Source organism: Siphateles boraxobius, unplaced genomic scaffold, assembly GCF_051911475.1.
Source record: "Siphateles boraxobius isolate OS27281-9 unplaced genomic scaffold, OSU_SipBor_1 9, whole genome shotgun sequence".
NCBI lineage: Eukaryota > Metazoa > Chordata > Actinopteri > Cypriniformes > Leuciscidae > Siphateles > Siphateles boraxobius.
The window spans coordinates 24,695,396-24,719,885 of record NW_027509219.1 but is presented as its reverse complement, the minus strand read 5'-3'; the positions used below and the strand labels follow the sequence as shown (position 1 = coordinate 24,719,885).

Below are 24,490 nucleotides of genomic sequence, written 5' to 3'. Positions count from 1 at the left end.
TTCTGTATGCTTTATTAGTATGGTGTTACAGAGTTTGGTCTTTTAATTCTACTGTCTTAAAGGGATAGTTCATCCAAAAATGAAAATTCTGTCAGTAATTACTCACCCTCATGTTGTTCCAACCCCGTAAGACCTTCGTTCATCTTCGGAACACAAATTAAGATATGATCTGAGAGCTGGATCACTGGCCATTGATGAAACCACATCAAAAGCATGCAGCATTTAGAAAAATAAACATCTAGAATTAGAACATTACTTAAAAAATTAATCTCATAAATATTGAAGTATGAATTTAAAACTAATAATATGTAAAATATGTTTTAAATATTTTTTTCATAGTTTTGTTTATGTATGCTTTGTTCATAACCTAAGAGACACTTTCTGACAATTTTTCTTTGAAGACACTCCTCAAGTAGAATGCACACTGATTCCAGTGGCATTGTTTTAATTTTATCTTTATTTAACTGAGGAATACATATAGCTGAATTACATAATTCACTCATTAACTCATTAACACACTTTCTGATGTTATTACAAAGTTAAGGTGTTTATGTTTAATTCACAATAGCCCCACAAACTTGTGGAACCTGAGACACGGGTTACATAAAAGTGAAGGAAAAGAGTACAACTTCTTTACTCTTGAAAACCAAGGTACTTTTAATTGAAATGCTACCAAGTTCTCATCCACCAGTCTAACACAAATTCTTCATGGCATTGAGAGTTAGGAACAGAGGGATGGTAAACAAACAAGTGTAGCATACCCTGAACACTCGGTTGATTAAACCAAGCCATACTTGCTCGAGGTATGCTGGCTCCAATAACGAGTAAGTTTATGAGTATGTTCATGGTTAGGTTTGGCCTAACCATTAATCAACCTTGAGTTCAGGGTATGTTTGACGGTAACAGCCTTGTTTTATGGAATACACCGCTGCCCATTCATGACTGTATGGGCAAGTATAAAGACATCAGGCACTTGCTTTTGATCGAATTAGTGAGCTATAAACATTAAAAAAAAAAATATGAGACTATTTGTTTCACAGTATTGAAAAAGTTAACAGTTAAGCCTGTTGTAGCGTTCTCACATGTTGGCAATATCATTACCAACACAATGTAAGGCCTATCGGAATTTGGAGACAGACATATGACTGTCAAAGCAACAACAGCATAGCTCTTGGCTACTTTTCAAGTAATTAAGTGCAAGTTGTAAACTGTATTTTTAAGATTTTCCATTGCAAACTAGATCTGAAAACTTGGAAATCACATGGCTGTCAGGAATACTGTTAGTTAACACCACAATAGCCTAAAAGAAGTTTTCCACATCTCCCATTTCCACCACAACAGTCTTGAGCTGAGAGTAGTACTCAATGGTCACTTGCCCATTCTCCCTTCCAAACCCTAAAAGAAAAGGGGAAGGTGTTAACATGTTAGATCTCTCTAGCATTTACGGAGTATACATACTGAAACACTTGGCTGAACAGATTTTTCCTGATAATCGTCTCGTGAAACGATAAGCTTAGAGTACCTGACATCTTGTAGCCTCCAAAAGGAACTTCTACAGGGCCAACATTGTAGTTGTTGATATAGCATGTTCCTGCCTGAATGTTTTCAGCAACTCTGTGGGCACGAGCTATATCCCTAAAAACAAAGCACAGGAGAATGTTAAAGCTATTATTTCATTTACTGGGTTCATTTAGTCCAATTAATAAAAGCAAAATATGAAGAAAATTGTTAAAGGGGTCATATAATGGCACATGCACTTTTACAAGTTGATTGTACTGAAATGTGTGTTGGCAGTGCCTGTACACAACCGTCATATAATGATAAAAATCCATCTAGTGTTTTTGTTTTAATCTCCTTATATGTTTTCCCCTGCCTCAAATTGAGCCGTTCGATTTTGTGACGTCACTAAACCAGACGCCCCCTCCCACGATTGTTAATTGACAATTGCGTTTCGGTTTCAACACAGACCCGCCCTGAGCGAGCTGTCCTCGTAGTCCCCCATTGTTGATATGCTGGAGCAGAATGGCGTCTAAGCGATTGTGGTGTCCTGTTCTTGGCTGTAATAAGGAACACAGCAGTGATTTTGTTGTTCCTAAATTCGAACCGCTGAAGACGCAGTGGCTGAGTTTTATTTTTGAAGGGAACATTCCCAACGATCTACGTAAATGCTTTTAGGTTTGCGCTAATCATTTCTCACCAGACTGGTTTCTAAACGAGGGTCAGTGTACATCTGGTTTTGCTAAGAAGCTGGTCCTGAAAACAGAATCGTTACCAACTATTCGTGTTCCTGCTGAACCTCCAGAAGAAGTAGCCTAAGTGTAACGTTTTATGGTTAATGTGTTATTAAAAACTGTGTACGCAGGTGTACATTACGTTAACCAACCATTCAGAAACGTCCTGTTCGAGCCTTAAAGGTTGTATCAGTGATTTCTGGCCCAAAAATAAATGTCTAATCTTTCCTAACGATCCGCTAGCTGCCCGCCCCATAAGCAGCCCGTCCAAAAAACGCGTCTCTGTAGGCAGCCTAGGCTCTGAGATCTGCACACAAAAACAAAAGGGTACAACTCAAAACCAAAATAAAGTGTTCCAACCAATCACTGACAGGGGCGGGTGTTGCTCCGATTTCGCGTTCAGCCGTGAACGAGCGCAAAACCTCCCAACACCCGCCCCTGTCAGTGATTGGTTGGAACACTGTTTATTTTGGTTTTGAGTGGTGGTTGTACCCATTTGTTTTTGTGTGCAGATCTCAGAGCCTAGGCTGCCTACAGAGACGCGGTTTTTGGACGGCATGCTTATGGGGCGTGCAGCTAGCCGATCGTTAGGAAAGATTAGACATTTATTTTTGGGCCTGAAATCACTGATACAACCTTTAATTGTCGAACATCTTCGGGCCGTCATCTTGTTCCGGGTCCGACTCCGGTTCAATTGGTATGGTTGCACAGATGTGTCCTCAGAGACTCCCGCTGACATTCTTTTTACAAAATATACCCTCAACTGTTGTCAAGGTAACACTCGTGCAGTTGTGCCAAAACCAAGCGGCAACCTCCCAGTCTCTCTCTTGAAACCAACACAGAAGTGAATTAAACTGCAATTCATCGATTGGCCACTTGAGGCTGGGAGCAAAAGTGAGTCAAATCTGTATCTCCCCCATGTTAAAAAGCCCAACTTTACAGCAGAAAGAAATATGTTTACAGCCTGGTGTCTAAAGTTGTTTTGGTCTATACAGCTAATTTTGCCCTTCATGACAACTGTGAGGGGGGTGAATTTTTTTTATCACTAATTTGTTTAAATTATATTAAGCCTTAAAATGCTGCATAATCAAGTGCGTGGCCACTTGAGTGACAGGTGGATTGCGCGGCTGTCTAGCCCTTTGTCTGCTCTCTGTTAGCGCCATGTCACCTCAGCTAATTCCAGCTGCTGAACTTATCTCTGCCGTACGTGTTTATACTTCTATCGGGATTATTTCATAAAATTTAATACACGCCTTATACCTTTGCCCACGCCGTTGGATTCCATCGTTATCGAGTATCGAAAGAACAACCAGCGCTGTTCTTCATTTGTTTTCCTCTGTGAACATGCACTCATGGATGTATGACAATTTCTTTGCTTTTTGGAGTTCAGATTTAAAAACGTCTAAGATATAGAGGCCACACTCGTACCGTTGATCTTACGGAACAGATAGACTATAATATTTTTATTTAATTTTTTAGTGTTATATAAAAAGTACCGTCAGATGAAATCCTGCCATGTGTCAGTGCTTTCTCTCCGTCCCTTAAATGAGCGCAGATTTGTAGTGCATTACTTGAACTTCTTAGGTAATATCTATCAGAATTTAAAATGGACTGAATAAAGCTCTCTACGAACTTGACTTGCGATGCCGCTCTGACTGATATGTATGCGCATGAATCACGGTCTCACACACACACGCTCAGAGCAAATTATTGTAAGTTACTGCATGATAATACATTTTTATCTAGCAGAATAATAATGCATCACAATACACAGTCTCACGTTTAGTTATGTCTTTTAACTATTATAGTATTTCGAAGGGCAAACACATGAACTTTAACTATTGGCTTTAGTCCTACTTCAAGTCAGCTGTCACTTTAGCGCGAGGCCAGTAGCACATTAGCTGCTTAGCCTGAGCAAACTCGATCACGTCGAGCTAGGCGGGCGTAGTTTCAGCATCCAGGCACCTCAACTCCACCCAAAACCCGCCTTTTTGCCCATTTTCGTTTATCCGGGAGTGACGCGTTGCCAAGATTGCAACGGCCGACTGCACCCACTTTAGGCTTCAAAAACGCTCTTCAGAAACCTACGGGTGACGTCATGGACACTACGTCCATATTTTTTTTATAGTCTATGGTCAAAACCAGAGCCGTTGCGGCTCTGGTCAAAACCATAGCCATAGAGAGAAAGAGTTGCAACACGCTTTGATTTCGCCGCTATGCCTGTCACGTGGTTCATGTAGCCCCAATAGTTCCTAAACATACGCTGGCTGTCATGTTCTTCTATGGGACAGACAGCAGCGATTACATTATTGAACCGTAAATATAACATTAAACACACACCCAAGTACTTTTTCAGCTGTTACTGCATTATTGCATTTAGTTAATGTCAGTTTTGCATTTGGAGAGGCAGGGTGACAACGAAATACTGTATATTACTTGGATAAGTTTTAGGGGTTTTTTTTGGAGGGAAAAGCTTAGTGTTCATGTTCGCATGGGTAGTAGCACTGGCTTTAGCGGCTTTCATCTGATGATGGACGTCTCATGATATTTATTTTAGCACAACTGGGCCGTATTAGGCTATTGATCCGCGATCTTGCTTATAAATTCCGATTCCGCCATTAGCCTACCTTCGTGATCACGCAAAGAGGTCTGCAGTGGCGGTCCGTTCAGAATTCAAACCAACATAAAATATAAATAATTACGCTGTGCATGTACAAATGAATGATTTAGGAGGGAAATGGACTGCTCCCATAACGTAGAAAGCAACGACTATATTTGCAGCAATGTTCAGTAAATATTAACTTCATAAAATGAAACCGGAGAGATAGTTAATGAGTGAATTAACTACGTTCCTAAATAACTGTTAACGGGATTCATTTCAGTATGGCTAATGTACCCCTTCATCCTACCCTAATCATAGACTAAACCATTCATCAGAAAACACACACAAATACATGTTTACGATACTGTGTACTGTACACATGTATATATATTTCAATCACACATAACTAACACTAACCCATACACATAATATATTAATTGTGTATGTATATATATATATATATATATATATATATATATATATATATATATATATATATATATATATATATATATAGTGGAGGCTATCCTATAAGCCTCGGCATAGATGGCATGGTGTTCTCAACTAGTAGCAGATAAATCCTGAGTCCAAACATTAGCTCTCTTTGGGTGTTGTTCCCGTTTATTATAAAAGTAAAAAAGGGATAATTCACATAAAATGGTACTTCACCCAGTGCTAAGTAATAAAGTGCTGTCGTGCTGTTAGTAAAGTGCTCACAGCTACGGTAAGAACCGTGTGTTCCTCGCCATCCACACCTTTCCTAATAGATTGCCATACCTGTTAATATATCTAAGGTGACATGTCACAGCCAGTGCAACACTCCCACCAAGTGGCTAGGATAAGTAATTGCAATGTTAACCTATCAAGAAAAGGTGCATGTATAAATGGCTCCTACACACCGGCCCCATAATTGTGAATATTTACTTTAACCACAATTACCCAAATTACCCATTTTAAAATAAAAGGAGTCATTTTTGCAATGCTAATCTAAGTGAAATCTTCTTCTCTTGAGCTTAGGACATCCACTTTCTCCTCCAGTTCCATCCTTTCCACATTGGTCTCACCCTGTTCCTCCTCCTCTTCTGATTGGTTGTGTTCAGTCATGTCCTCGGAAGAGATCAGCGTGTCTGTGGTGGAAGAAACGGGTGACATTTTCTCAGAGTATACTGGCTTCTTATTTGAAGGAGATCTTTGGCATCGTTTGTTGGGCTGAGTGACCGGTGCAGAGCTGAAGATGGAAAACGGTTTGCTTCTCTCCTTGAGAGAGACGCTCCTCCGAAGCTTTGGAAAATCAGATTGGTCTGAGTTGCTTGATACAAAGTCGCCCTCTGGAGGCCATTTCGGGCGGATGGGTTTGATGCCACTGGCGTCAGTGTCTCCACACACATTGGTCGCGCTCTCATCCCCTTCTGACTGTGGAGGCCAGGATATCTTGAGTCGTCCCGTCTCCAGCGGCTTCTTCACCCTCTCAGAGGCGACCTGTTTTCGGCTCTCTAAAGTGGCCGCAAGCACATTAACCTTTACCAGTGGAGACTCCACTACTGTTGGGCTGGAGGTTGTTTCTTGAGGTGAGAGCTTCACTTGCTCCTCAGCTCCTTCTCCTCCAGTCTCCCTAAGCTCCTTATGGGGTCGGTGGCCGAAACCCTCGTCATAGTTGACCTTGACTTTAAACAGCTGGCAGTAGTGTGGGTTACAGTAGACGTTGTTGTGCAAAGAAGCATAGTTCACCAAACTGAGGTTAGTGTTGCAGTAGGCACAGCAGAAACAGGTGTTGTGGAAAAGCTGTTGATTCGCTACAAGTTTCTCCAGTGGGTACACAGTCTTAAGGCTCGTCACACAGGTTTCACGGACAGGCAAACGGAACTTCCTAGCAGCTTTAGACTGGTTTTGTTCCTGACTTATAACAGAACCATTCCTGTCTGTAGTGGGACTTTTCTTTTTCGGATGGTACACCCCGTCTAATTTTTCATTAAAATCCTGATTGTATTGGGCAACTAATAAGTCTTGTAGCCTGGCGACTGAGATCCTATTAGCAGTGACAGCAGAATGGCTCATCTTGTCTTTGCGCGGATCACCTCCTCTAAGCGGACCATTCACAACCCACCCCAGTTGAGTCTTAACAGCATATGGTCCTTTGCCTTGGCTATTTATTATTTCCCATGGTTCCATGAGCTTCGACGCATTGGTGCCTATCAGTAATTCCACCTCTGCCTCAAAACTGGGAACTGTAATGCCTTCGAGGTATTTCCATCCCTCTAGGTCCTTTTGAGTGAGAATGTTATTTCTACTCACAGGCATGGTCCTCTGAGTGTAGACTTCAGGTAAGTCCAGGAAGTTTTCTTCATTCTTGCCAGAAACCTCGAGACCACTAAGTAAGAATGTGTCTACAGACCTCTCTTGGCCAAGAGTACGAAGAAGAATGCTAGTCTTGACTCCTGAAAGGTTCAGTTTTCTCATGAGATGTTGGGTACAGAAAGAAGCTGAACTCCCCGGGTCTAGAAAGGCATAGGTGTTCATAATTGTGCTCCCCGACTTGGCCTTCACCTGTACAGGCACAATAGCGAGAACACATTCATCACTTTCAGCCCCAGTATGGCCACATGTCTCCAATGACACAGATGCATTATTGACTGACACTTCCTGTGTTTTAGATTCAATGTGTAGGACAGTTGGATGTTTGTGCTTACATAAATCACATGTCAAAGGCTTGTCACATTCCCTGCTCAAATGACCTCTCCTCAGACAGCTGAAACAAACTCTGCCTACTTTCAAAGCCTCCAATTTCTCCCTGTGTGTCATCTCATCAAGCTGTGAACACTTCTCCACTGAATGCTTGCTCTTACACACACAGCATGACTCTTCGTCATTCTTTTGTGAAGCTGGCCCTCTGCGCTGTTGGTACCATGCTGTGGTTGGTCCTGAGGCAGTACTGATAGCAGCAACAGTAGCTTGGCCTCTTCCGGTATATCTACTCTTGGCTTTAGAGGAAGGGTCTGGTGGCGTACCCTGTAAGTCACAAAAGAGAGGATCAGACAGAATCTTTACCTGATGCTCAATAAAGGCCACAAAGTCTGGGAACATAGCTCTATAACCACGGCGCTCCTGTAGCTCCCAGGCGACAGACCTCCATTTTTCCCTCAGTCTATATGGCAACTTCATTATCAGGCGGAGATTGGATGGCACATTCATCTCCTCCATATGCTGTAAATCTTCCATGACATTGCAACAGTTCCTTAAGAAGATTGAAAGACTGCAGAGCATTAATGTCATCAACCCTCATCGTAGACCACGTCATAGCCTTCTCCATATAAGCTACAGCAATTTTCGTTTCATTTCCAAAATATTCTTTTAATAGATTCTTTGCTCTCTCATAGCCCTGCCCAAGAGCCATGTTGTAGCAACTCCGAACCAGTTCTCTTGGCTGCCCTCTGATATATTGCTCAAGGTAATAAAGATAATCTTGTTTATTTGTAGTTTTCCTTACAATAGCTTGCTCAAAAGCTCTAATAAAAACAGCATATTTAAGTGGATCGCCATCAAACTCTGGGATAGTTCGTGGCGGAAGAGAGGCTAAGGCTTGATTCTGAACCAACTGAGCAATGATGTTAGTTTGGTGTTGCATAAGCTCATACAGAGTAGGGTGTTGAACATTATCAAGAGAGCAATGATGATTCGACTGTGATTGCATACGTATACTCCCTTGTGTGGTCAGTGGCGGAAATCCTGCGGTCAAAGCATTGGTAAATCTGGATCCATTTCCCTGTACATCCAACTCATGCATGTGGGTAGGCCGACTCCCAAGTGAGATCGACGGCTAAGGTCCGGCAGGTGCAACATTAGTAGGTCTGGTTCAAAGGACATTCCCCTGCACTTCTGAGTGCATAGGACACTGAAGGAAAATGATTATCAGACCTTACTAAAGGCTGGGCTTGTGAAATGCGCAGCCTTCCTTTAGGCCGTACAGCCAATGGCAGAGAATGGTCCTGTTGGAAAGAGACAGTTTTAGGAAGTTGTAAGACTGGAGTGGTGTTCAAACAACTTGATGTTTGTGATTTCAAATGAGCATGTAGATAGGCATTCATGGCATCCTCTCCATTATCCTCCACATCTTCACCACCACACACATTTTCAAACAGACAATCTAGCTGTAGCAACAGCCAACTTGGCCTCAACCTCTAGCTGTTCCCTTTTCAGCTTTGCTTCTTCTATTTGAAGGGCTTCTTCTTCAGCGTCAATATCATGCATTTTTCTCAAAGCAGCTGCAGATTTTAAAAGTGCAGCCCTTTCAGCCATTGCCTCTAAACATGCAGAAATAATACTGGAAGCCTTTGAATGGACAGAAGAGTGATCTGTATTTTTTAACCCTTTACTTGAAATATTGGATCTACTATCTTCAGGCCTTATGTCAGAATTTGTCATAGACAGCACATCAAGATTCTCATCGTCATTGGCCAACCATTTCTTCACATCCTTCTCAAATGTATTAATTTCCACTATTTTCTGTGCGAGCCAATATTGTTGCTTGTGTTTGGAGTCTGGCATAGGCATTTCCAGCAAAGTAGTTTGAGTTTTCTAAAGTCTCTTTACACAACGTGATATATTTTCTTAGACATTCCTTCACAGCAAACACAGTTTGAGATGTCCTTTCCTCAGAAAGAACCTCATTAATCCTTTGCTTAATTTTATTAGCTTGCTTAAATTGGGATTTCCTATTTTTTTTGCAGATTTTCTAACAGCATTGTAAATCCCTTAGCCGTTAATTTTCTTGTGCGTTTCCCTGAGTCATCAACGACAACACTAGACTTATCAGAAATATAATTTTCGTCTGTAGCCACAGAAGCAATGTTGGCTCTAGCGAGCAAGGTTTTCTCTCCAATCATCTTTATGCATTAAGCGCGTCAAGTTCAAAGCGCTCAATGAAAACAGCACAATTAACTTTACTTATGCAGAGGCAACCAACAGCACGCACAACACAGCACTTTTGATTTCCCGAAGCAACAACGCTGAAACAGTCTTTCATTTCAATTTCGAGAGTCCACCTTTTTCCAATTCCATCAGCAGAAATATATGAAACTGTACCTACCAGCTTTCCATGATTGTAGTCTGCGTGAGGACTTACAGATGTTTCAATTATGACTTCCAAGCTCCGCGACAGGTAAGCAATCCTTTCAATATCCAAACGATCAGGACACTCCTGTCCAGTTCAGAAGTGTACATCCAAAACAGAAAGGAATCGGTTCTTACTGTGTGGAGGCTATCCTATAAGCCTCGGCATAGATGGCATGGTGTTCTCAACTCGTAGCAGATAAATCCTGAGTCCAAACATTAGCTCTTTTGGGTGTTGTTCCCGTTTATTATAAAAGTAAAAAAGGGATAATTCACATAAAATCGTACTTCACCCAGTGCTAAGTAATAAAGTGCTGTTAGTAAAGTGCTCACAGCTACGGTAAGAACCGTGTGTTCCTCGCCATCCACACCTTTCCTAATTGATTGCCACACCTGTTAATATACCTAAGGTGACATGTCACACCCAGTGCAACAATCCCACCAAGTGGCTAGAATAAGTAATTGCAATGTTAACCTATCAAGAAAAGGTGCATGTATAAATGGCTCCTACATATATGAATGCATGTGTATTTATGTAGGTCTATATGTAACTGTATTACACTATAGGGGGTGGATTGGAATCCACTGCTGCTTCAATGTATATGTAATAATTGATTATAATTAAGGTATTAATCAATATTTTTCCTTCTAAATATCAAATGAGTTGAATGACTTCTCTAAAGATTTTACTTTGTTATAAAAGTTACCCGTGTGATCACTGAAATGTTCTTTTCATGTATTCTTTAATGTCTGTATTTGATATCTGAATGCAGTAACCGTACTTGCTTATTTAACCCAGCTTCCAGAAATGAAATAGGGACTTGTTTTGTGTTTGAGAAAGGTCTTCAATGTGTTAAAACATATAGGGGTCATTGAAACCAATAGTTTAAGGGGCCATTTAATTGTTAAAGCCTTACTTTCCAGTTAGACTAAAGTTTAGCTATCCTTGAGAGAAAGAACACATTATCTTGATGTTTTGAAAGGACTCTCCTGTTTATAGTTAGAGCCTGGCCAAATCCAACCTTGGAAAAGCTGTGTGTCAGTGTGTGTGTTAGTCTTCTTGGTTACAGGTTAAGAAACCACTGGCATTATTCGAGATTGACTGAGTTGTTGTTCTGTACATGCTGGCACCCATCAACCCAAATCTGAGACCTGGAAGATCACGACGTGCCTAACTTCAGCTGCATAATCGAAGGAGATATGCTTCAGTCTATCTGTATATGTGTGGAAAATTACTGTGTTTATCTATTTCTTAGCCAATGAGAATCATTCAACCTGTAAGCAATGACGTAGCGTAGACCTTGGAAATGGTATAACTGCTTTGATCTTTGTAACTGTAATGGGGGCTGCATATGAACTCCTGTGTGAGTCTTGAAGCTGACTCCTGCTGATGAAACTGCAAACTATCTTCAGTAAAACTTTAATTTTTTATAATTCTGACTCCGGGTCTTCATTCTTCATATCTGGTTCTGGGTCTTTGACTGTATACCCCTTACAACACAAACACACATTTTGACAAATATGCATATATACACACATAACCCTAACCCATTTAAATAAATGAATTGTGTGTGTGTGTATATATATATATATATATATATATATATATATATATAAAATATTATTATTAATAATATTATATATTATATACAACGGGTTACCGTAAGTTAGCTAACGTTAGTGTCACGTAAGCTATAGCTACAATTAACCTATTATCTTCCAATAAACATTAACTAAAACTGGCTACATAAAATATAACTACTGACTAGATTCACGAGAGGTCGGCTAATGTGTGTAAAAGTAAAAAAATACAGTATTTTCATTAATTTACCAGCGAGCGTACTTCGGAAACACTGAAAATGAATGGGGTTCAATGCTGGAACTATCAGTGTTTGGAACAATTGGCTGCTCCACAACACGCGTTACTTCCGCATTCTAAAGTTCCTATGGCGGTCTATGGGAGTGTCGCAACTCTTTCTCTCTATGGCTCTGGTCAAAACCAAAACTCCCCACAGAACAGAGGGGCGGAGTGAGCAAAGGTCATTATCATTTAAAGGCATATGCACTGAAACATACCAGGTAAAATTGAGCAAAGCTCAGTGAGCAAAGCTCATTATCATTTAAAGGCATATGCACTGAAACATACCAGGTAAAAATTTTGACCAGGTAAAATTTGTGTTTTCTTATAATACTAATGAGAATTCTTAATAAAAGTATATTACAAAGTTTTCATTTAGACCCTAAAGATTCATATTAACTTGTACAAAAATGGCATTATATGACCCCTTTAAAAATCACAGAAATGTATTATATCAGTATTTTTTGTAGATAACAGACTCAGTTAAAAGACAACTAAATCATAGCACTTCCCACAAAACAACATTACAAAAAAAAAAACCATAATAAATAAACCATAAAAAGATCTCCTGGTTCAAGACTATGTTTAAGGGCCATTAAAAGAATGATAACTATAAAGATAACAAATTTATATCGTCCACACCAACGGACAATAACGTTTATTACTGCAGTTATGTTTTCTGCCACTTTAAATGCTCAAGATCTATACATTTTAAAGATCAAAATCTTTAGATTTTGATTGGCTCCTTTTTTATAGTTTTATCAACTGGAAACAAAATTCTGGAAGTGATTCAAATTATATTGTTCCTGTGGGTTGTTATTATAGTGTTGTGGACTTGTGAACTAGTTATAATTCTAGTTATTGTTCTTGGTGTAAAGGGGCCATTTCAAAGTAGGGTTGAGGACAGAAAATATCATTATCTTAGTAAAGTCCTCACCAAGATAATGTTTGTATGTGTGTGTGTGTGTGTGTGTGTGTGTGTGTGTGTGTGTGTGTGTGTGTGTGTGTGTGTGTGTGTGTGTGTGTGGTCCAACGAGAACATTTTTATTTAAATCACATGTGTTAACTTTGGCAGACCCTAATTTTGAAACAATGTATATTCTGTATAGAGTCACCTTGTGAAGACTCCAGATGCCAGGCCAAAGGTTGTGTTGTTGGCTCTTTGAAGAACCTCCTCCTCTGTGTCAAAAGGCAGAACAGACATCACAGGGCCAAAGATCTCCTCCTTTACACAGGTCATATCATCCCTGCAGTTATCTGTGTGTGTAGCACAGCAAATATAAGTACAGGTAAAGAAAAAAGAGCTCAGAATCAAGCTGATTGTGAGATAAAAAGTTAAAATATTTGTTTAAGGAAATTGTAATATGAAGGTGATGATAATAATACGGCTTTCTCACCCAACACACATGGGGACACAAAGTATCCGTCTTTCAGTTTGGAATCAGTGGGAACAAATCGTTCTCCTCCACATAATACCTTTGCACCCTAAAACAAAAATGATAAAGTTCATGTTCAACTACATGAATAATATTTGAAACAGTGAAAAGTTTAAAAAAGCACGAGTGTCGTGTTTGTGATGTGGCCATTGCGTTAAAAAGTCAATTATAGAGGTCCGGGGTTTAAGAAGACTAAATGATTGGAGAAGTTTGTTGTGTTTACCAGAAGATCAAGTTGACATTTTGATTTAACAGTATGAGGTAAAAAAAGAAAAGAAAACCTGTTACAAGTTAAAAACGTATACAGAATAATTGTTCACACTAAGATTTATCTATAATAATCTATAACATGCATTAAAGGTGAAATACCATGAAAATCTGAGCTCTTCTGTGTTTAAGTGCTATATTTGGGTCCCGGTGCATCTACCAACCCAGAAAACGTGAAAAGTGACAACCCAGTAACTTTGCTGTGGTAAGTATTTCTCTGCTAGCATGTCAAAAATAAGCAGATCAGATTTCGCTCCCCTTCTGACGTAGGAAGCACGTTTATCTGCACGTTTCCACCCACGGCGCCGCCATTTGGTTTTCGCAAGCCACAACAGTGTAACCAGTTCTAACGCAATGTCAAAAGTTCGAGCAAAGCATGTAAACTGTTCTGTCGTTGGTTGCACAGACGAGCACAGAACAGTATTTAGAGTCCCAGCTTCAGATGAAACGAGAGCAGTGGATTAATTTTATTTTCAACGGAAATCCCCCAGAAACAGATGAATCAATGTAACAACTACATAAATGTATCCACTAACCATTCAGAAACGCCCAGGTGCGTCTAAAAGTTGCAACCTCTTCCTGAGACTCTCTGTAAGGCTGCACTCCGCTACTGGTACCGCTACAGATTTTGGATGAGTGAGATTATTCACGTTTTTTTATTGAATTTTGAAGCTCGTGTAAAGGATCAGCCGTCTTCTGAACGGATAGATTTTTATGCCATGTCAGCCTCTAATGCCGGGCGTACACCAAAGGATTTTCACAGTCCCAGACTAAAGACCGGCAGTCTTTAGGAATCTTACTGGAGTCTCGGCGCGCTCCCGTCGTCTCGATCGTTACATGTGAGGTGATAATCTGCAGTCGGCGACCCGATTCATGCCAGTCTTTCTCTAGTCTTTCATATCAAACATGTTTGATATTATCGCAAGTCTTTAGACTGAGACTAAAAACTGTGAACCCAAGTCTTAAGATGTGAGCTGATAATCTTATAAAGTCTTTTCTAAATCTTTTCAAAGTCTTTAGGTGTACAGAAATCATTAGGCTATTTTCATGGTAAAAAAAACTTACATTAACACAATAAAAAATAAAATCCAAACAAAAAGAAAAATACAGCAGTTAGAATTACACAAGATGTTTTACATTTACATTTGATAAAAACTTTTTCCAGGTAAAATCCAACTAAACAAGGCCTTTATTGAGCTTTCATTTCATGCTCACTTAGCTGTAGCTGTACTACAGTACCTGTTCTTTAGCTTGTTTGATGAAGCCCAGCACTTTTTCCATGTGGGGTTTACTGATCAAAGCCCCCATGCGTGTCCCGTCACACATGGGATCTCCAACAGAAATAGCCTTGGTCCTCTTCACCACTTCCTCCAAGAACTGTGGCATGATCTCCCTCTGTACAAACACCCGTGTTCCATTGCAGCACACCTGGGAAAAATTCAACACATTTACAGTACTGTCTTTAAAGAGAGCGGCCCTTCTGTTCTTTTCTAATAATGTTGGGCAACTAGTGGCACACATTGTTTTTTGCAGGTTTGGTTTATTTATGAAGAAGCTGTCTTCTAGAAATGTTTTAAAATTTACATGCAGTACTACACTAGTCCAGCAACACATTAGTGAAAGCTGATGCTTTTGGGTTTGAGACCCTTCTGGGTCACATAAAAGCATCTGGGGAAGCCAGTTATGTGCAATTAGTGCACTTTCATTAGCCACGTTTCCATCCAAAGGAAAATTGCATAAAACGTTTGCAAATAAAGGACCATTTCCATCCCATGTGTTCAAGTCAAGAGAACAAAATCGTTTCTTCGTGAGAAATTTGCGCAAAATATATGTAATAAAAACTGAAGTTTATTGAATGGGGGAAGCCACTTTGGCTCTTTTATGCAACAGCACAAATGACGTGTGCCTCAGAATGCGCGCACAGATGATGCAGCACATCAGATAAATGCTGCGTTCGGGTGCCTGGTGTTTGGAAACACAATCGTGGAGACGCTTCTGGAAGGGAATTTAACCAAATAATTTTGAAGACAGACTTTGGCTCAGGCATTTGAGAATGACCAAACCATAATTTGAGATTCTGTGCATTGAATTTGGGCCACATGTTAGTCCAGTTATCCAATCATATCCTCTGTTAAGGCAAATTCATGTGAATTAGTTGCATATCAAGGAATTTATTTGATAAATGGGTTTCTATCATAGTTAATGCGCATGTCTGCTTATCAGATTAAAAAAATTATCTGCCTCAATTGAGCACATAAGTTATGCACATTTTTAGAATTTATGCGCATGTTAGCATTTCCATCCAGCGTTCTTTTTTAGATAGCCCAAAATGTGCATAAAAGCAGGTGGATGGAAACATAGCTAGTGTCAACAAAAACAGACACCCTTTGAAAGTGCAAAAAACTAATGTGCAAATGTCTGTGTTTATAGTAAAAAGTGTGTGACTAACAGAAATTATGTTGTTTTTACACACCTCCCCCTGGGTTAGGAAATTAGCCATGAGGGCCCCTTTGATTGCATTTTCCAGCTCACAGTCTTTAAAGATAATCAGTGGTGACTTTCCCCCAAGCTCCAGAGTCACCTGCTTCACACCTTTGGCTGCCATTTCCATAACCTTTATAAGAAGGGCACACCACATCAGAAATACATTTTAAATGTCAATGTCTATTGTTTTTATTGAAGAACATATAGTTCCGGAATACAGAACATAAATTCTGGAATCAGAAAATTGTGATTAATTAATTATATATATTAAATTAATTAAATGTTAATAACCTAAATGTAAAAAAAAAGGGTTGAAAATAAGCAGCTTTGTCATAACTTTAGCAGAACTACTGGAAATAGTGAAGACTAGAAGAGTGAGGATGTAAGACTTCAAAGGGAAACCAAAATCTTTATAATGACTGCTAACATTATCTTGCACTGATGTTACTGATTTTCTCCTGGTTTGTTTTGTTTTCATGCTATACCTTCTTTCCGGTGGGAACACTGCCTGTGAAGGACACTTTAGCCACCATGGGATGGTGACACAGCAGCCCTCCAGTCTCGGCTCCTCCTTGTACCACGTTAAAGAGTCCATCTGGGACACCTGCCTGTTTATAGATCTCTGCCAACATGACTGCTGTGACTGGGGTCATGGGAGACGGTTTAAACACCATGGCATTGCCTAAAAGGGGAAGATGAACATATTTTTGCATATGAAACAGAAACAGACATGGGGGAGCAAGGAAATGATAGAGGACCACTTTCATAAAGTAAACACAATAATGGGGACTGCATGTAAAAATATCCTGACACAAATTACAGATATATAAAGCAATATACTCATACCGCAGGCCATAGCTGGGGCTGACTTCCAGGCAGCTATCTGGAAGGGGTAGTTCCAAGCTCCAATGCCGACACACACTCCCAATGGCTCCCTTCTGGTGTAGGCAAAAGATCCTCCTGGAAGCTGTATGTGCTGGCCTGAGTTAACAAAAAAACATTCTTAGATATGATGTATAAAGCATTTCCATTTAGATTTTGAGAATATTAGTCACATTTTCAAGTTTCTCAACCAGTATCCAAACCTACCTGACAGTGTGGGGGCAATGCCAGCATAGTACTCAATGCACTGCCAAGCAACGTCAATATCCCCCTGAGCCTCAGTGATAGATTTGCCATTGTTGGCCACTTCTGCTCTCGCAATTTCATCTCTGCGCTCCTGCATGTGAGAACAGAAGTTCAGAAATTTTTACAATCATAAAATAATGATAGACATGAACACAGGGAAATTATACAATTTTCTGAACTCTCTTTCCACAATAACATTTAATCAGAGTAGTTAACTACCATAGAGTGCCCAGCTTTCGCCCTGTTCATTTTTTTTTTTTTTTTGCTGGCTTAAGAATTATAAGCCATGAACCAAACCAACCAGCCACAAGGTGAATCAAAACATTACAAACTTTCATATACAATTCTATGAAGCATTGTGAATGACAATCAAATTCAACATGGAGAAATATAAAACTCAAAGATATTTTGGGTTTTCTGCAAAATATGCATATTATTTCTATAAATGTTTAAGTAGTTTGAGAGTGTAGTAGAGAGATTGACTTGATTAAATCAATTGTAGTTTTTCATAGGATTGGGTGGACAGAGTTCTTTCGGTGTGATTTACTTGTCGCGATACTCAGATTGTTGGAGTTTTCTCTGCAGAATCATGTAGCTCTACACTAGAAATTCCACTGTTGAATGTGATTATTTTAAAAATAAGTTGAAATAATGCAGGCAAATGACTTCAAAAACAATATACAAAAACATGTACCATCTCGACAAAAGAATATACCCTCGATACATTTCTGGGCGTATACAAAGATGGAGATGGATACTGCCTCATCTGTCAATAAAAAATCCTTTCCTCTATGGAGAAAATGAATCAGATTTTTACTTCCAGAACCCGACTGTTGCACTCTATTGACTACTACACTGTTCATGAGAACATCTTTAGAAGCAGTATTATATATTATATGCGTTTACCCTAATAATTCTGGCAGCCTCCAGCATGATCCGGGCCCTCTCCATTCCTGATAATTTCCTCCATTTTAGGTATGCAGACTGAGCACTTTTTATGGCCTGATCTATCTCCTCCTCTCCACAGGGAATCATATCACACAACACACGACCTGGCAACAGAAAAGAGGGTGAAGTACAAGCATTGAACATGATAAAGAAAGGCTGTTTATGAGCACATACTTTTGTTACATAAAATTAATAGTGTTCAGGATTTCTATATTTAGAGTTAACATACTAGTTTCAAAGTAATTTTTCTATAATTGTCTATTAAGATGTGAGCAGGATTGTTATAGTAAATCAATAACTCCATGCCAAGCATGTAAAACTATGACATTGTGATTAAAGGCTCAGTTTAAAACTACAAACACAAATAAAAGAACTACCAACATTACAGATCTGTGTGAGACCAACGTTTAAGTAGAGATTTGGGTAAATGGGGTGAAGTGATTAATAATCAGTATCTAAACCTGATAAAAGGTAATAATTTAATGTTATCTAGTTATTATTTCACCTGCAACATTGTGCTGTTCACAGCTTTATAAAAGTTCACAATAGCAATATAAATTGCTATTAAATTAGCCAGGACTGGCAGATCAACGTGCTACTGCTATTTCTTTTCCCTCCAATATGGAGGGATGAAATGTTGAGTACAGTTTTAAATTAAATTAAATTAAATGTGGATTGTGTGTATGAAGAAATGAACTGACAAGATTATTGACCTGCAGTATACAGTTACAGGATCATGCATATGCAGCACAACAATCTGTGGATTCCCAGACACAATTATGATTTGGTATTATGTACTACTCTTCTGCTTTTTTTTATTATTATTCTTTTTTTGTTATCCACCTTATTCTGCTCTAAACAATGGGCGCCGCCATGACGACGACTCCGGTTGCCTACTTCCGGTTCGTACTGTATTAGCAGTGATAGAATGAGTTCAGGCTCTACATGTGCTGTTGTTGGTTGTTTTAAAAATTCAAAGAAGATAAAAAACTTTTTAGAAACTGGGTGCTTTGAGCATAAGATAAAAAGGAGAGAATGCCTATGTCCGGTTCTGTATCAGCTACATTCAATGCCAGAGAGTAGACGTTTTTGGTTAGCCGCGCTAAAACTGAAGCATCCAACGAAAAAGGTGTAATACGTTACCAGTAGGGATGGGCATTTCAAGCAAAATAATATTCGAAGATCGCTGGGTATTATGCAATTAATATTCGAGAATCGCACCCCTCCATCACATCACGCACACATGCATGTATAGGCTAAGCTACACACCAGAGCATGTGAGCAAAGTGGAGCAGTGTGACGCTTAAATATAAGTTAAACAACAAAAAAAACAACTAAACATACGTTTTATATTTAAGTTTCACAATAAACTTGTTTTTTTAAATTTATTTAATCTATGTTGATTATATGAAAAGGGAACCGCATAAGATGAGTCAGATATGATCATGCCCAATATCGGAAAACATTTGCTATGGCTCAGACATGATTTTGACCATTTATCAAGTTTTGTTTTGTAGAAAGCCTTTCTTTAAAGTGAATTTCGTTCAGTATAAATTGTATCTTCATTTTTATCAATGTTTTATCAACAAATTACCTGGAATAATAAATAAGAAGCACAAATAGTAGATATAGCCTATGGACACGAGGCGCGGGCGCGTGAACTGGAGCGCGTCTTATTAATCAACGAAACTCAGCGTATAAGTTACTTGCCTCACATACATGCTAAGTATATCTATAGAAAGCTTGAAATGTGTACTTTTAAACAAAATAATTAAAACGAGCAGAAATGGGCTGCTCTCTGCTTATGTAGCCTATAGGTTAATTCGTATGAAGTGTGCATTTCTCTCTATAGGCGCGTTCACTACTGCGAAGATGGCGAGTCAGCATCATCAAATGTATCTTTGCAGTCGACACTTACAGAAAACACTAGTTATTAATAAACAATTCAAATGCTTAATGCATAATCATTACTTTTGCCGGGTTTTTTGTGGCAAGCTATGCGTGCGTTGAGAGGCAGCATAGGCAATATATTACGAAAACGCTCATTATGGTTTAGCATTCTCTCCCATATAGTATACATAACTTCCAACCCAACTTCAGTCGTGCACGGGCAGGGGCAGCCCTACTTATTTCACATACTGTATTTTCTAACCAGCACATCCGGCGTTCTGAGCTTCGAACCAGAAAAGGACAACCGGCTTCCGGTTCAAACCCGCTATGAATCATGGGTAAATTCGCTAACAAGGAAAAAGGTGGATACTGGCATCAATTGGCCTGTCCTGGATACATGAAGTTTGTTTACCAACTGCTCCTGCTTCACACTAAGGCTATTTGTTTATTTTTTCCCTTTCATCTATGCTGTTAACTTGGGGTCCAGTGTCTCTAGTATGTATATTATGTTCATTGTTTTAGTTAGCTAAGTCCTAACCACATCAACATGCTGAACATATGTCAAACGCAAATGCACATGAGGGGGCGACCCGCTCCATACTAGTAGGATTAAAACTTGCACATAACCTAAAAGTAATTTAATACGGTTAATAAAACATACCAGTTGCAGGTTCGTATACTGGTTCCGAATTCTTTGTGTCCTTCGGCTTCACTCTCGCTCCTTCCCAGAAATTCAGTGGCTCCTTCACCACCAAAGTACCCGTGGACACGTTCTGAAACTCGGGCAGCGACAGTAGCAGTTGCTGAGCCATTATGGTCTGGACGGGAACCTAAATATTCGATCAATGTATTGTTAATACACAATAAAACAATATACAATAGGATTGATTAACAATCTCCTGCATGGTGTTCTTCTAAAATGAGGCCGAGACAAAAATCAGTGAGTAACGTTAGAGTTTACAAACCCGTGGAAACGGATTGCGAAAGCGTGAGCACGGTTTATGAATTCGTACAGATTGCAAAAACTGAAGGCACGGTTTACAAATCGAGAGCGCGGATTATAAACTCGTGGGTACGGTTTGTTAAACAGAGGAAGAGTTTGAGAATTTGTGAGTAAGCCTACGGTTTATAGACTGAGCGCACGAATTGCAAAACCGTCGCCAGGGATTGTTTTTTTTTTCTCCCACAAAATAAAAAAACAATCCGTGGCGACGGTTTTGCAATCAGTTCGCTCAGTTTATAAACCGTAGGCCTACTCACGAATTCTCAAACTGCTCCCTCGGTTTAACAATTCGTGCCCACGGATTAATAAACCGTACCCACGAGTTTCTAATCCGCGGTCTCAGATTTGTAAACCGTGCCTTCAGTTCTTGCAATCTGCACGAATTCATAAACCGTGCCCATGCTTTCACAATCGTTCCCACGGGTTTGTAAACTGTAGCCTATACTCACGGATTTGTGGCCTCTCCCCCAGTCTGTGCCGGATGATTCAACCAGCCCTCCTGTTTAGCGATGCTTTTCATTATTTTTAAACTTAATTTTTTTAAATGGATAATTTCTTGAATTTTCTAAAAAAAACAACGTATCTTTAAAGTAATTTTTTGGGAGAGGAAAAAGCTCAGTAATAAAGCAAAAAAAGACTTTGTATTGTCTGATTTGTTGTTTTTGAATTGTCTCGGAGAAAACAACACAGGAATAGCGACAATTGTACATATAAATTACTACTTATAGGGCTTGAATTACAACCTGTGGGCATTTTTTCTACATCCTTTTGTGAACTTCGTTTTACACTTGTAGGCCTATGCTGCACAGCGGGTCATCTTAAAAGTACCGTCAAAGCTACCAAAAGTATTAAATAATTTATGAATGTTTTATTTTTATATTTATGAATGTTTGTGTTTGCTTATATTTATTTTTTATATGTGAAGTCTATTTTTGCTTATTCTATTATACTGAGCTTTTTCCTCTCCCAAAAAATTACTTTAAAGATACGTTGTTTTTTAGAAAATTCAAGAAATTATCCATTTTTAAAAATGGTTGAATCATCCGGCACAGACTGGGGGAGAGGCCACAAATCCGTGAGTACAGTTTACAAACTCGTGGGAACGGATTGTGAAAGCATGGGCATGGTTTATGAATTCGTGGGTAGCCTACAGATTGCAAAAACTGAAGGCACGGTTTACAAATCTGAGAGCACGGATTAGAAACTCATTGGTACGGTTTATTAATCCGTGGGCACGATTTGTTAAACCGAGGGAACAGTTTGAGAATTCGTGAGTACGGTTTATAAACTGAGCGAACGGATTGTTTTTTTTTTCCCCACAGGTGACTTCCCGGGCTCCGTAGTACAGTAATATTCAGTAATCGGCGAAAAATGAGTTTTCCCATTGCGTTTAGCTCGGCTGATCCACACACTGCTGCCAGTTCCACAACGGGGAAACTCCCATTTTACAGGTCATTGAAAGGGTAAGAAAGATTCGTGAATGAAGGCGGACATACACTGTGCGAATTTCGTCCGATTTTGAGCCGAATTCTGACTCATGCAACTCTTTTTCGGGTCAGGCCAATTTTCAGCTTTGTCGTGCGTCGTTTGTCGTGCAGTGTTCGTGCAGTAGGCTACAAGGGGAAACGAGAGTCGATTAACCTCTCCCGATCGGCAATCGGATGAATTTCTGGCATGTCAGAAATTTTGTTCGCTCCTCGTGACTACCTCGTGGGGCAGTCAATGCCTAATGGTAACAGAATTGGACTGGTGACACAAAGGTTGCTGGTTCGATTCCAGTACCGGCAGGAATATGACAGGTATCCTTGAGCAAGGCACCTAACCCCCAATCGCTCCCCGGGCGCCACTCAAGGCTGCCCGCTGCTCCGGGTGTGTGTATCCACGTTTGCAGTGTGTGTGTGTGTGTTCACTACTCACTATGCTCCTAATGTGTGTGCACTTATTTGGATGGGTTAAATGCAGAGGTCAAATTCCAAGTATGGGTTATCACGTGTCACTTTCACTTTCACTATATCGCACAGTTGAAGCACAGCTGCAACCGATTGCCCTAAACTCAGTGTTATTTCCCTCACTGCGCCTGCGCGAAAACAGATTTTAACCATTTCAATCTGCAGAAAGAAAAAAAAACGAAAAAGGGAAAACTCTTTAAGTTCTGTAGTTCAAACTATAGCTACAAATTATTGTTGCTTACCTCAAATTACTGTTGCCTCCAGTTTGCCCAGTTATTCCCACGTCTTCCAAGCTGCGATGTAGCACCATGCCTCTTTTATTAATTTGTTAAACAATGTTTTTGAAATAAACCTGTTTTTAATTTTCATTGATGACTATTATTGCAGTGTTCTGACATATTAGACTGTTAATATAATTATATTATTATTCCTCGTGGAGTAAGCTTCTATGTAATATTTTATTATCCTCACAGCGCATTGCGGCGATGTGCTGTGAAATTATTGCGTGGCAAATTAATTATAATAGCAGATCAATTTAATAATAAAATTAGCCTTCCCTAATACAATAATAGCCTACTAATAATAATTTAATACATAAATTGGAAGTGCTAAATCATCTTGATATTAATAGCTGATGCTTGTTTTGACATATCTGGATACATGATATCGTCTAGGCGCAACCCAGCACGGGGGTTTAGGCTATCGCACATATTCCACACGTAGGCCTATAGTGTGTGAGCATTTAAGTCGCAGCTCGACGTTCGGACCGTATAGTGTGAGCACATAAATCCAGAGCGTGGCTTTTCATCGCATGCGATTTACTCGTTCAGTGTGAGTACCTTGCTGAAAACGCACAGACATCGCACAGTGTATGCCCACCTTTAAGAATGCAGCACTAATTCATGCATTAATTCTACAAAAACAACAGTATTTTAAAATAACTGCATACGACGCACTAAAAAGTCGTTTCAAGGTTCCTTACCTTTTTAAAAACCAACTGTTGTTTACTGCACAAAAGACAAGTAGATCGTTCGAAAACATGGGTGAAAAGAGGAGGTCTCAACAATTGTTTCGACTTTGATATGGTTGCTCAAACTGGGGAGGCGAATGCTATCTTAAGCACCGCCTTTTGGACCACATTTTTATGGTTACTTGCAACATATTTTGGCCGAAGTTCCAGAGAGCAAGAATTAAGCAAAACATTCAGATATGCATCTTCAAATTGAATGCACTGCAACTCTGCTGTTTTTCTGTCTTGCTCTCTCTCTCACGTGTACTTGTTAGCACATTTTATCTGCATTTTGGCTGTTTAAGTGTTGATTCGGTTCCGTTGTAAAGATCATCAATTATTGAATTAGTTCATTTTAAAGCAGTTCTGGGAAAAAAAAGATGTCAACGTCCAGCTCAGTTCAGTTTTCACACAACAGTGTCAGTACCGTCAAATCAATAATATTTTTGAATATTAAGTGTCCCCAACTAAGCAATCCAGAGGCAAAAGTGGCAACCCAAATTCCATCAACTGACAGAATGCAGAATTTTTTTTGGGAGAAACCAGGTTCAGTCTGGGGGCCAGTTCTCCTCTAGCCAA

At 39.5% G+C, this 24,490-nt stretch overlaps 1 protein-coding gene across 2 annotated transcripts; it reads right to left on the bottom strand.

Moving 5' to 3' along the window:
* Positions 1–632: 632 nt before the first annotated feature.
* On the bottom strand, positions 633–24,040 carry LOC143732822 (4-trimethylaminobutyraldehyde dehydrogenase A). Of its 2 annotated transcripts, none has more exons than XM_077224248.1 (12): positions 23,885–24,040; positions 20,612–20,780; positions 18,019–18,164; positions 17,074–17,203; positions 16,831–16,965; positions 16,470–16,666; positions 15,974–16,114; positions 14,740–14,928; positions 13,195–13,282; positions 12,913–13,054; positions 1,523–1,635; positions 633–1,395 (listed from the first exon to the last, which is right to left on the bottom strand). In XM_077224248.1, exons 2-12 carry the CDS (start codon positions 20,760–20,762, stop codon positions 1,301–1,303), a joined length of 1,527 nt encoding a protein of 508 aa, XP_077080363.1. In that variant the 5' UTR covers positions 20,763–20,780; positions 23,885–24,040; the 3' UTR covers positions 633–1,300. The 2 variants fall into 2 exon arrangements, with proteins under 2 accessions (XP_077080363.1, XP_077080364.1); XM_077224249.1 differs by having other exon boundaries at positions 20,612–20,768; positions 23,885–23,902.
* Between the last annotated feature and the right edge of the window lie 450 nt (positions 24,041–24,490).

What these genes read in the sequence shown, in the direction of transcription:
- LOC143732822 (XM_077224248.1), bottom strand. Translation starts at nt 20,762, where the DNA reads ATGGCTCAGCAACTGCTACTGTCGCTGCCCGAGTTTCAGAACGTGTCC. An exon ending in CATTGCCCCCACACTGTCAG is followed by an intron (nt 16,966 to 17,073) that starts GTAGGTTTGGAT and finishes TTGTTAACTCAG; the next exon opens with GCCAGCACATACAGCTTCCA. An exon ending in GTGTTCCCACCGGAAAGAAG is followed by an intron (nt 16,115 to 16,469) that starts GTATAGCATGAA and finishes CTTCTTATAAAG; the next exon opens with GTTATGGAAATGGCAGCCAA.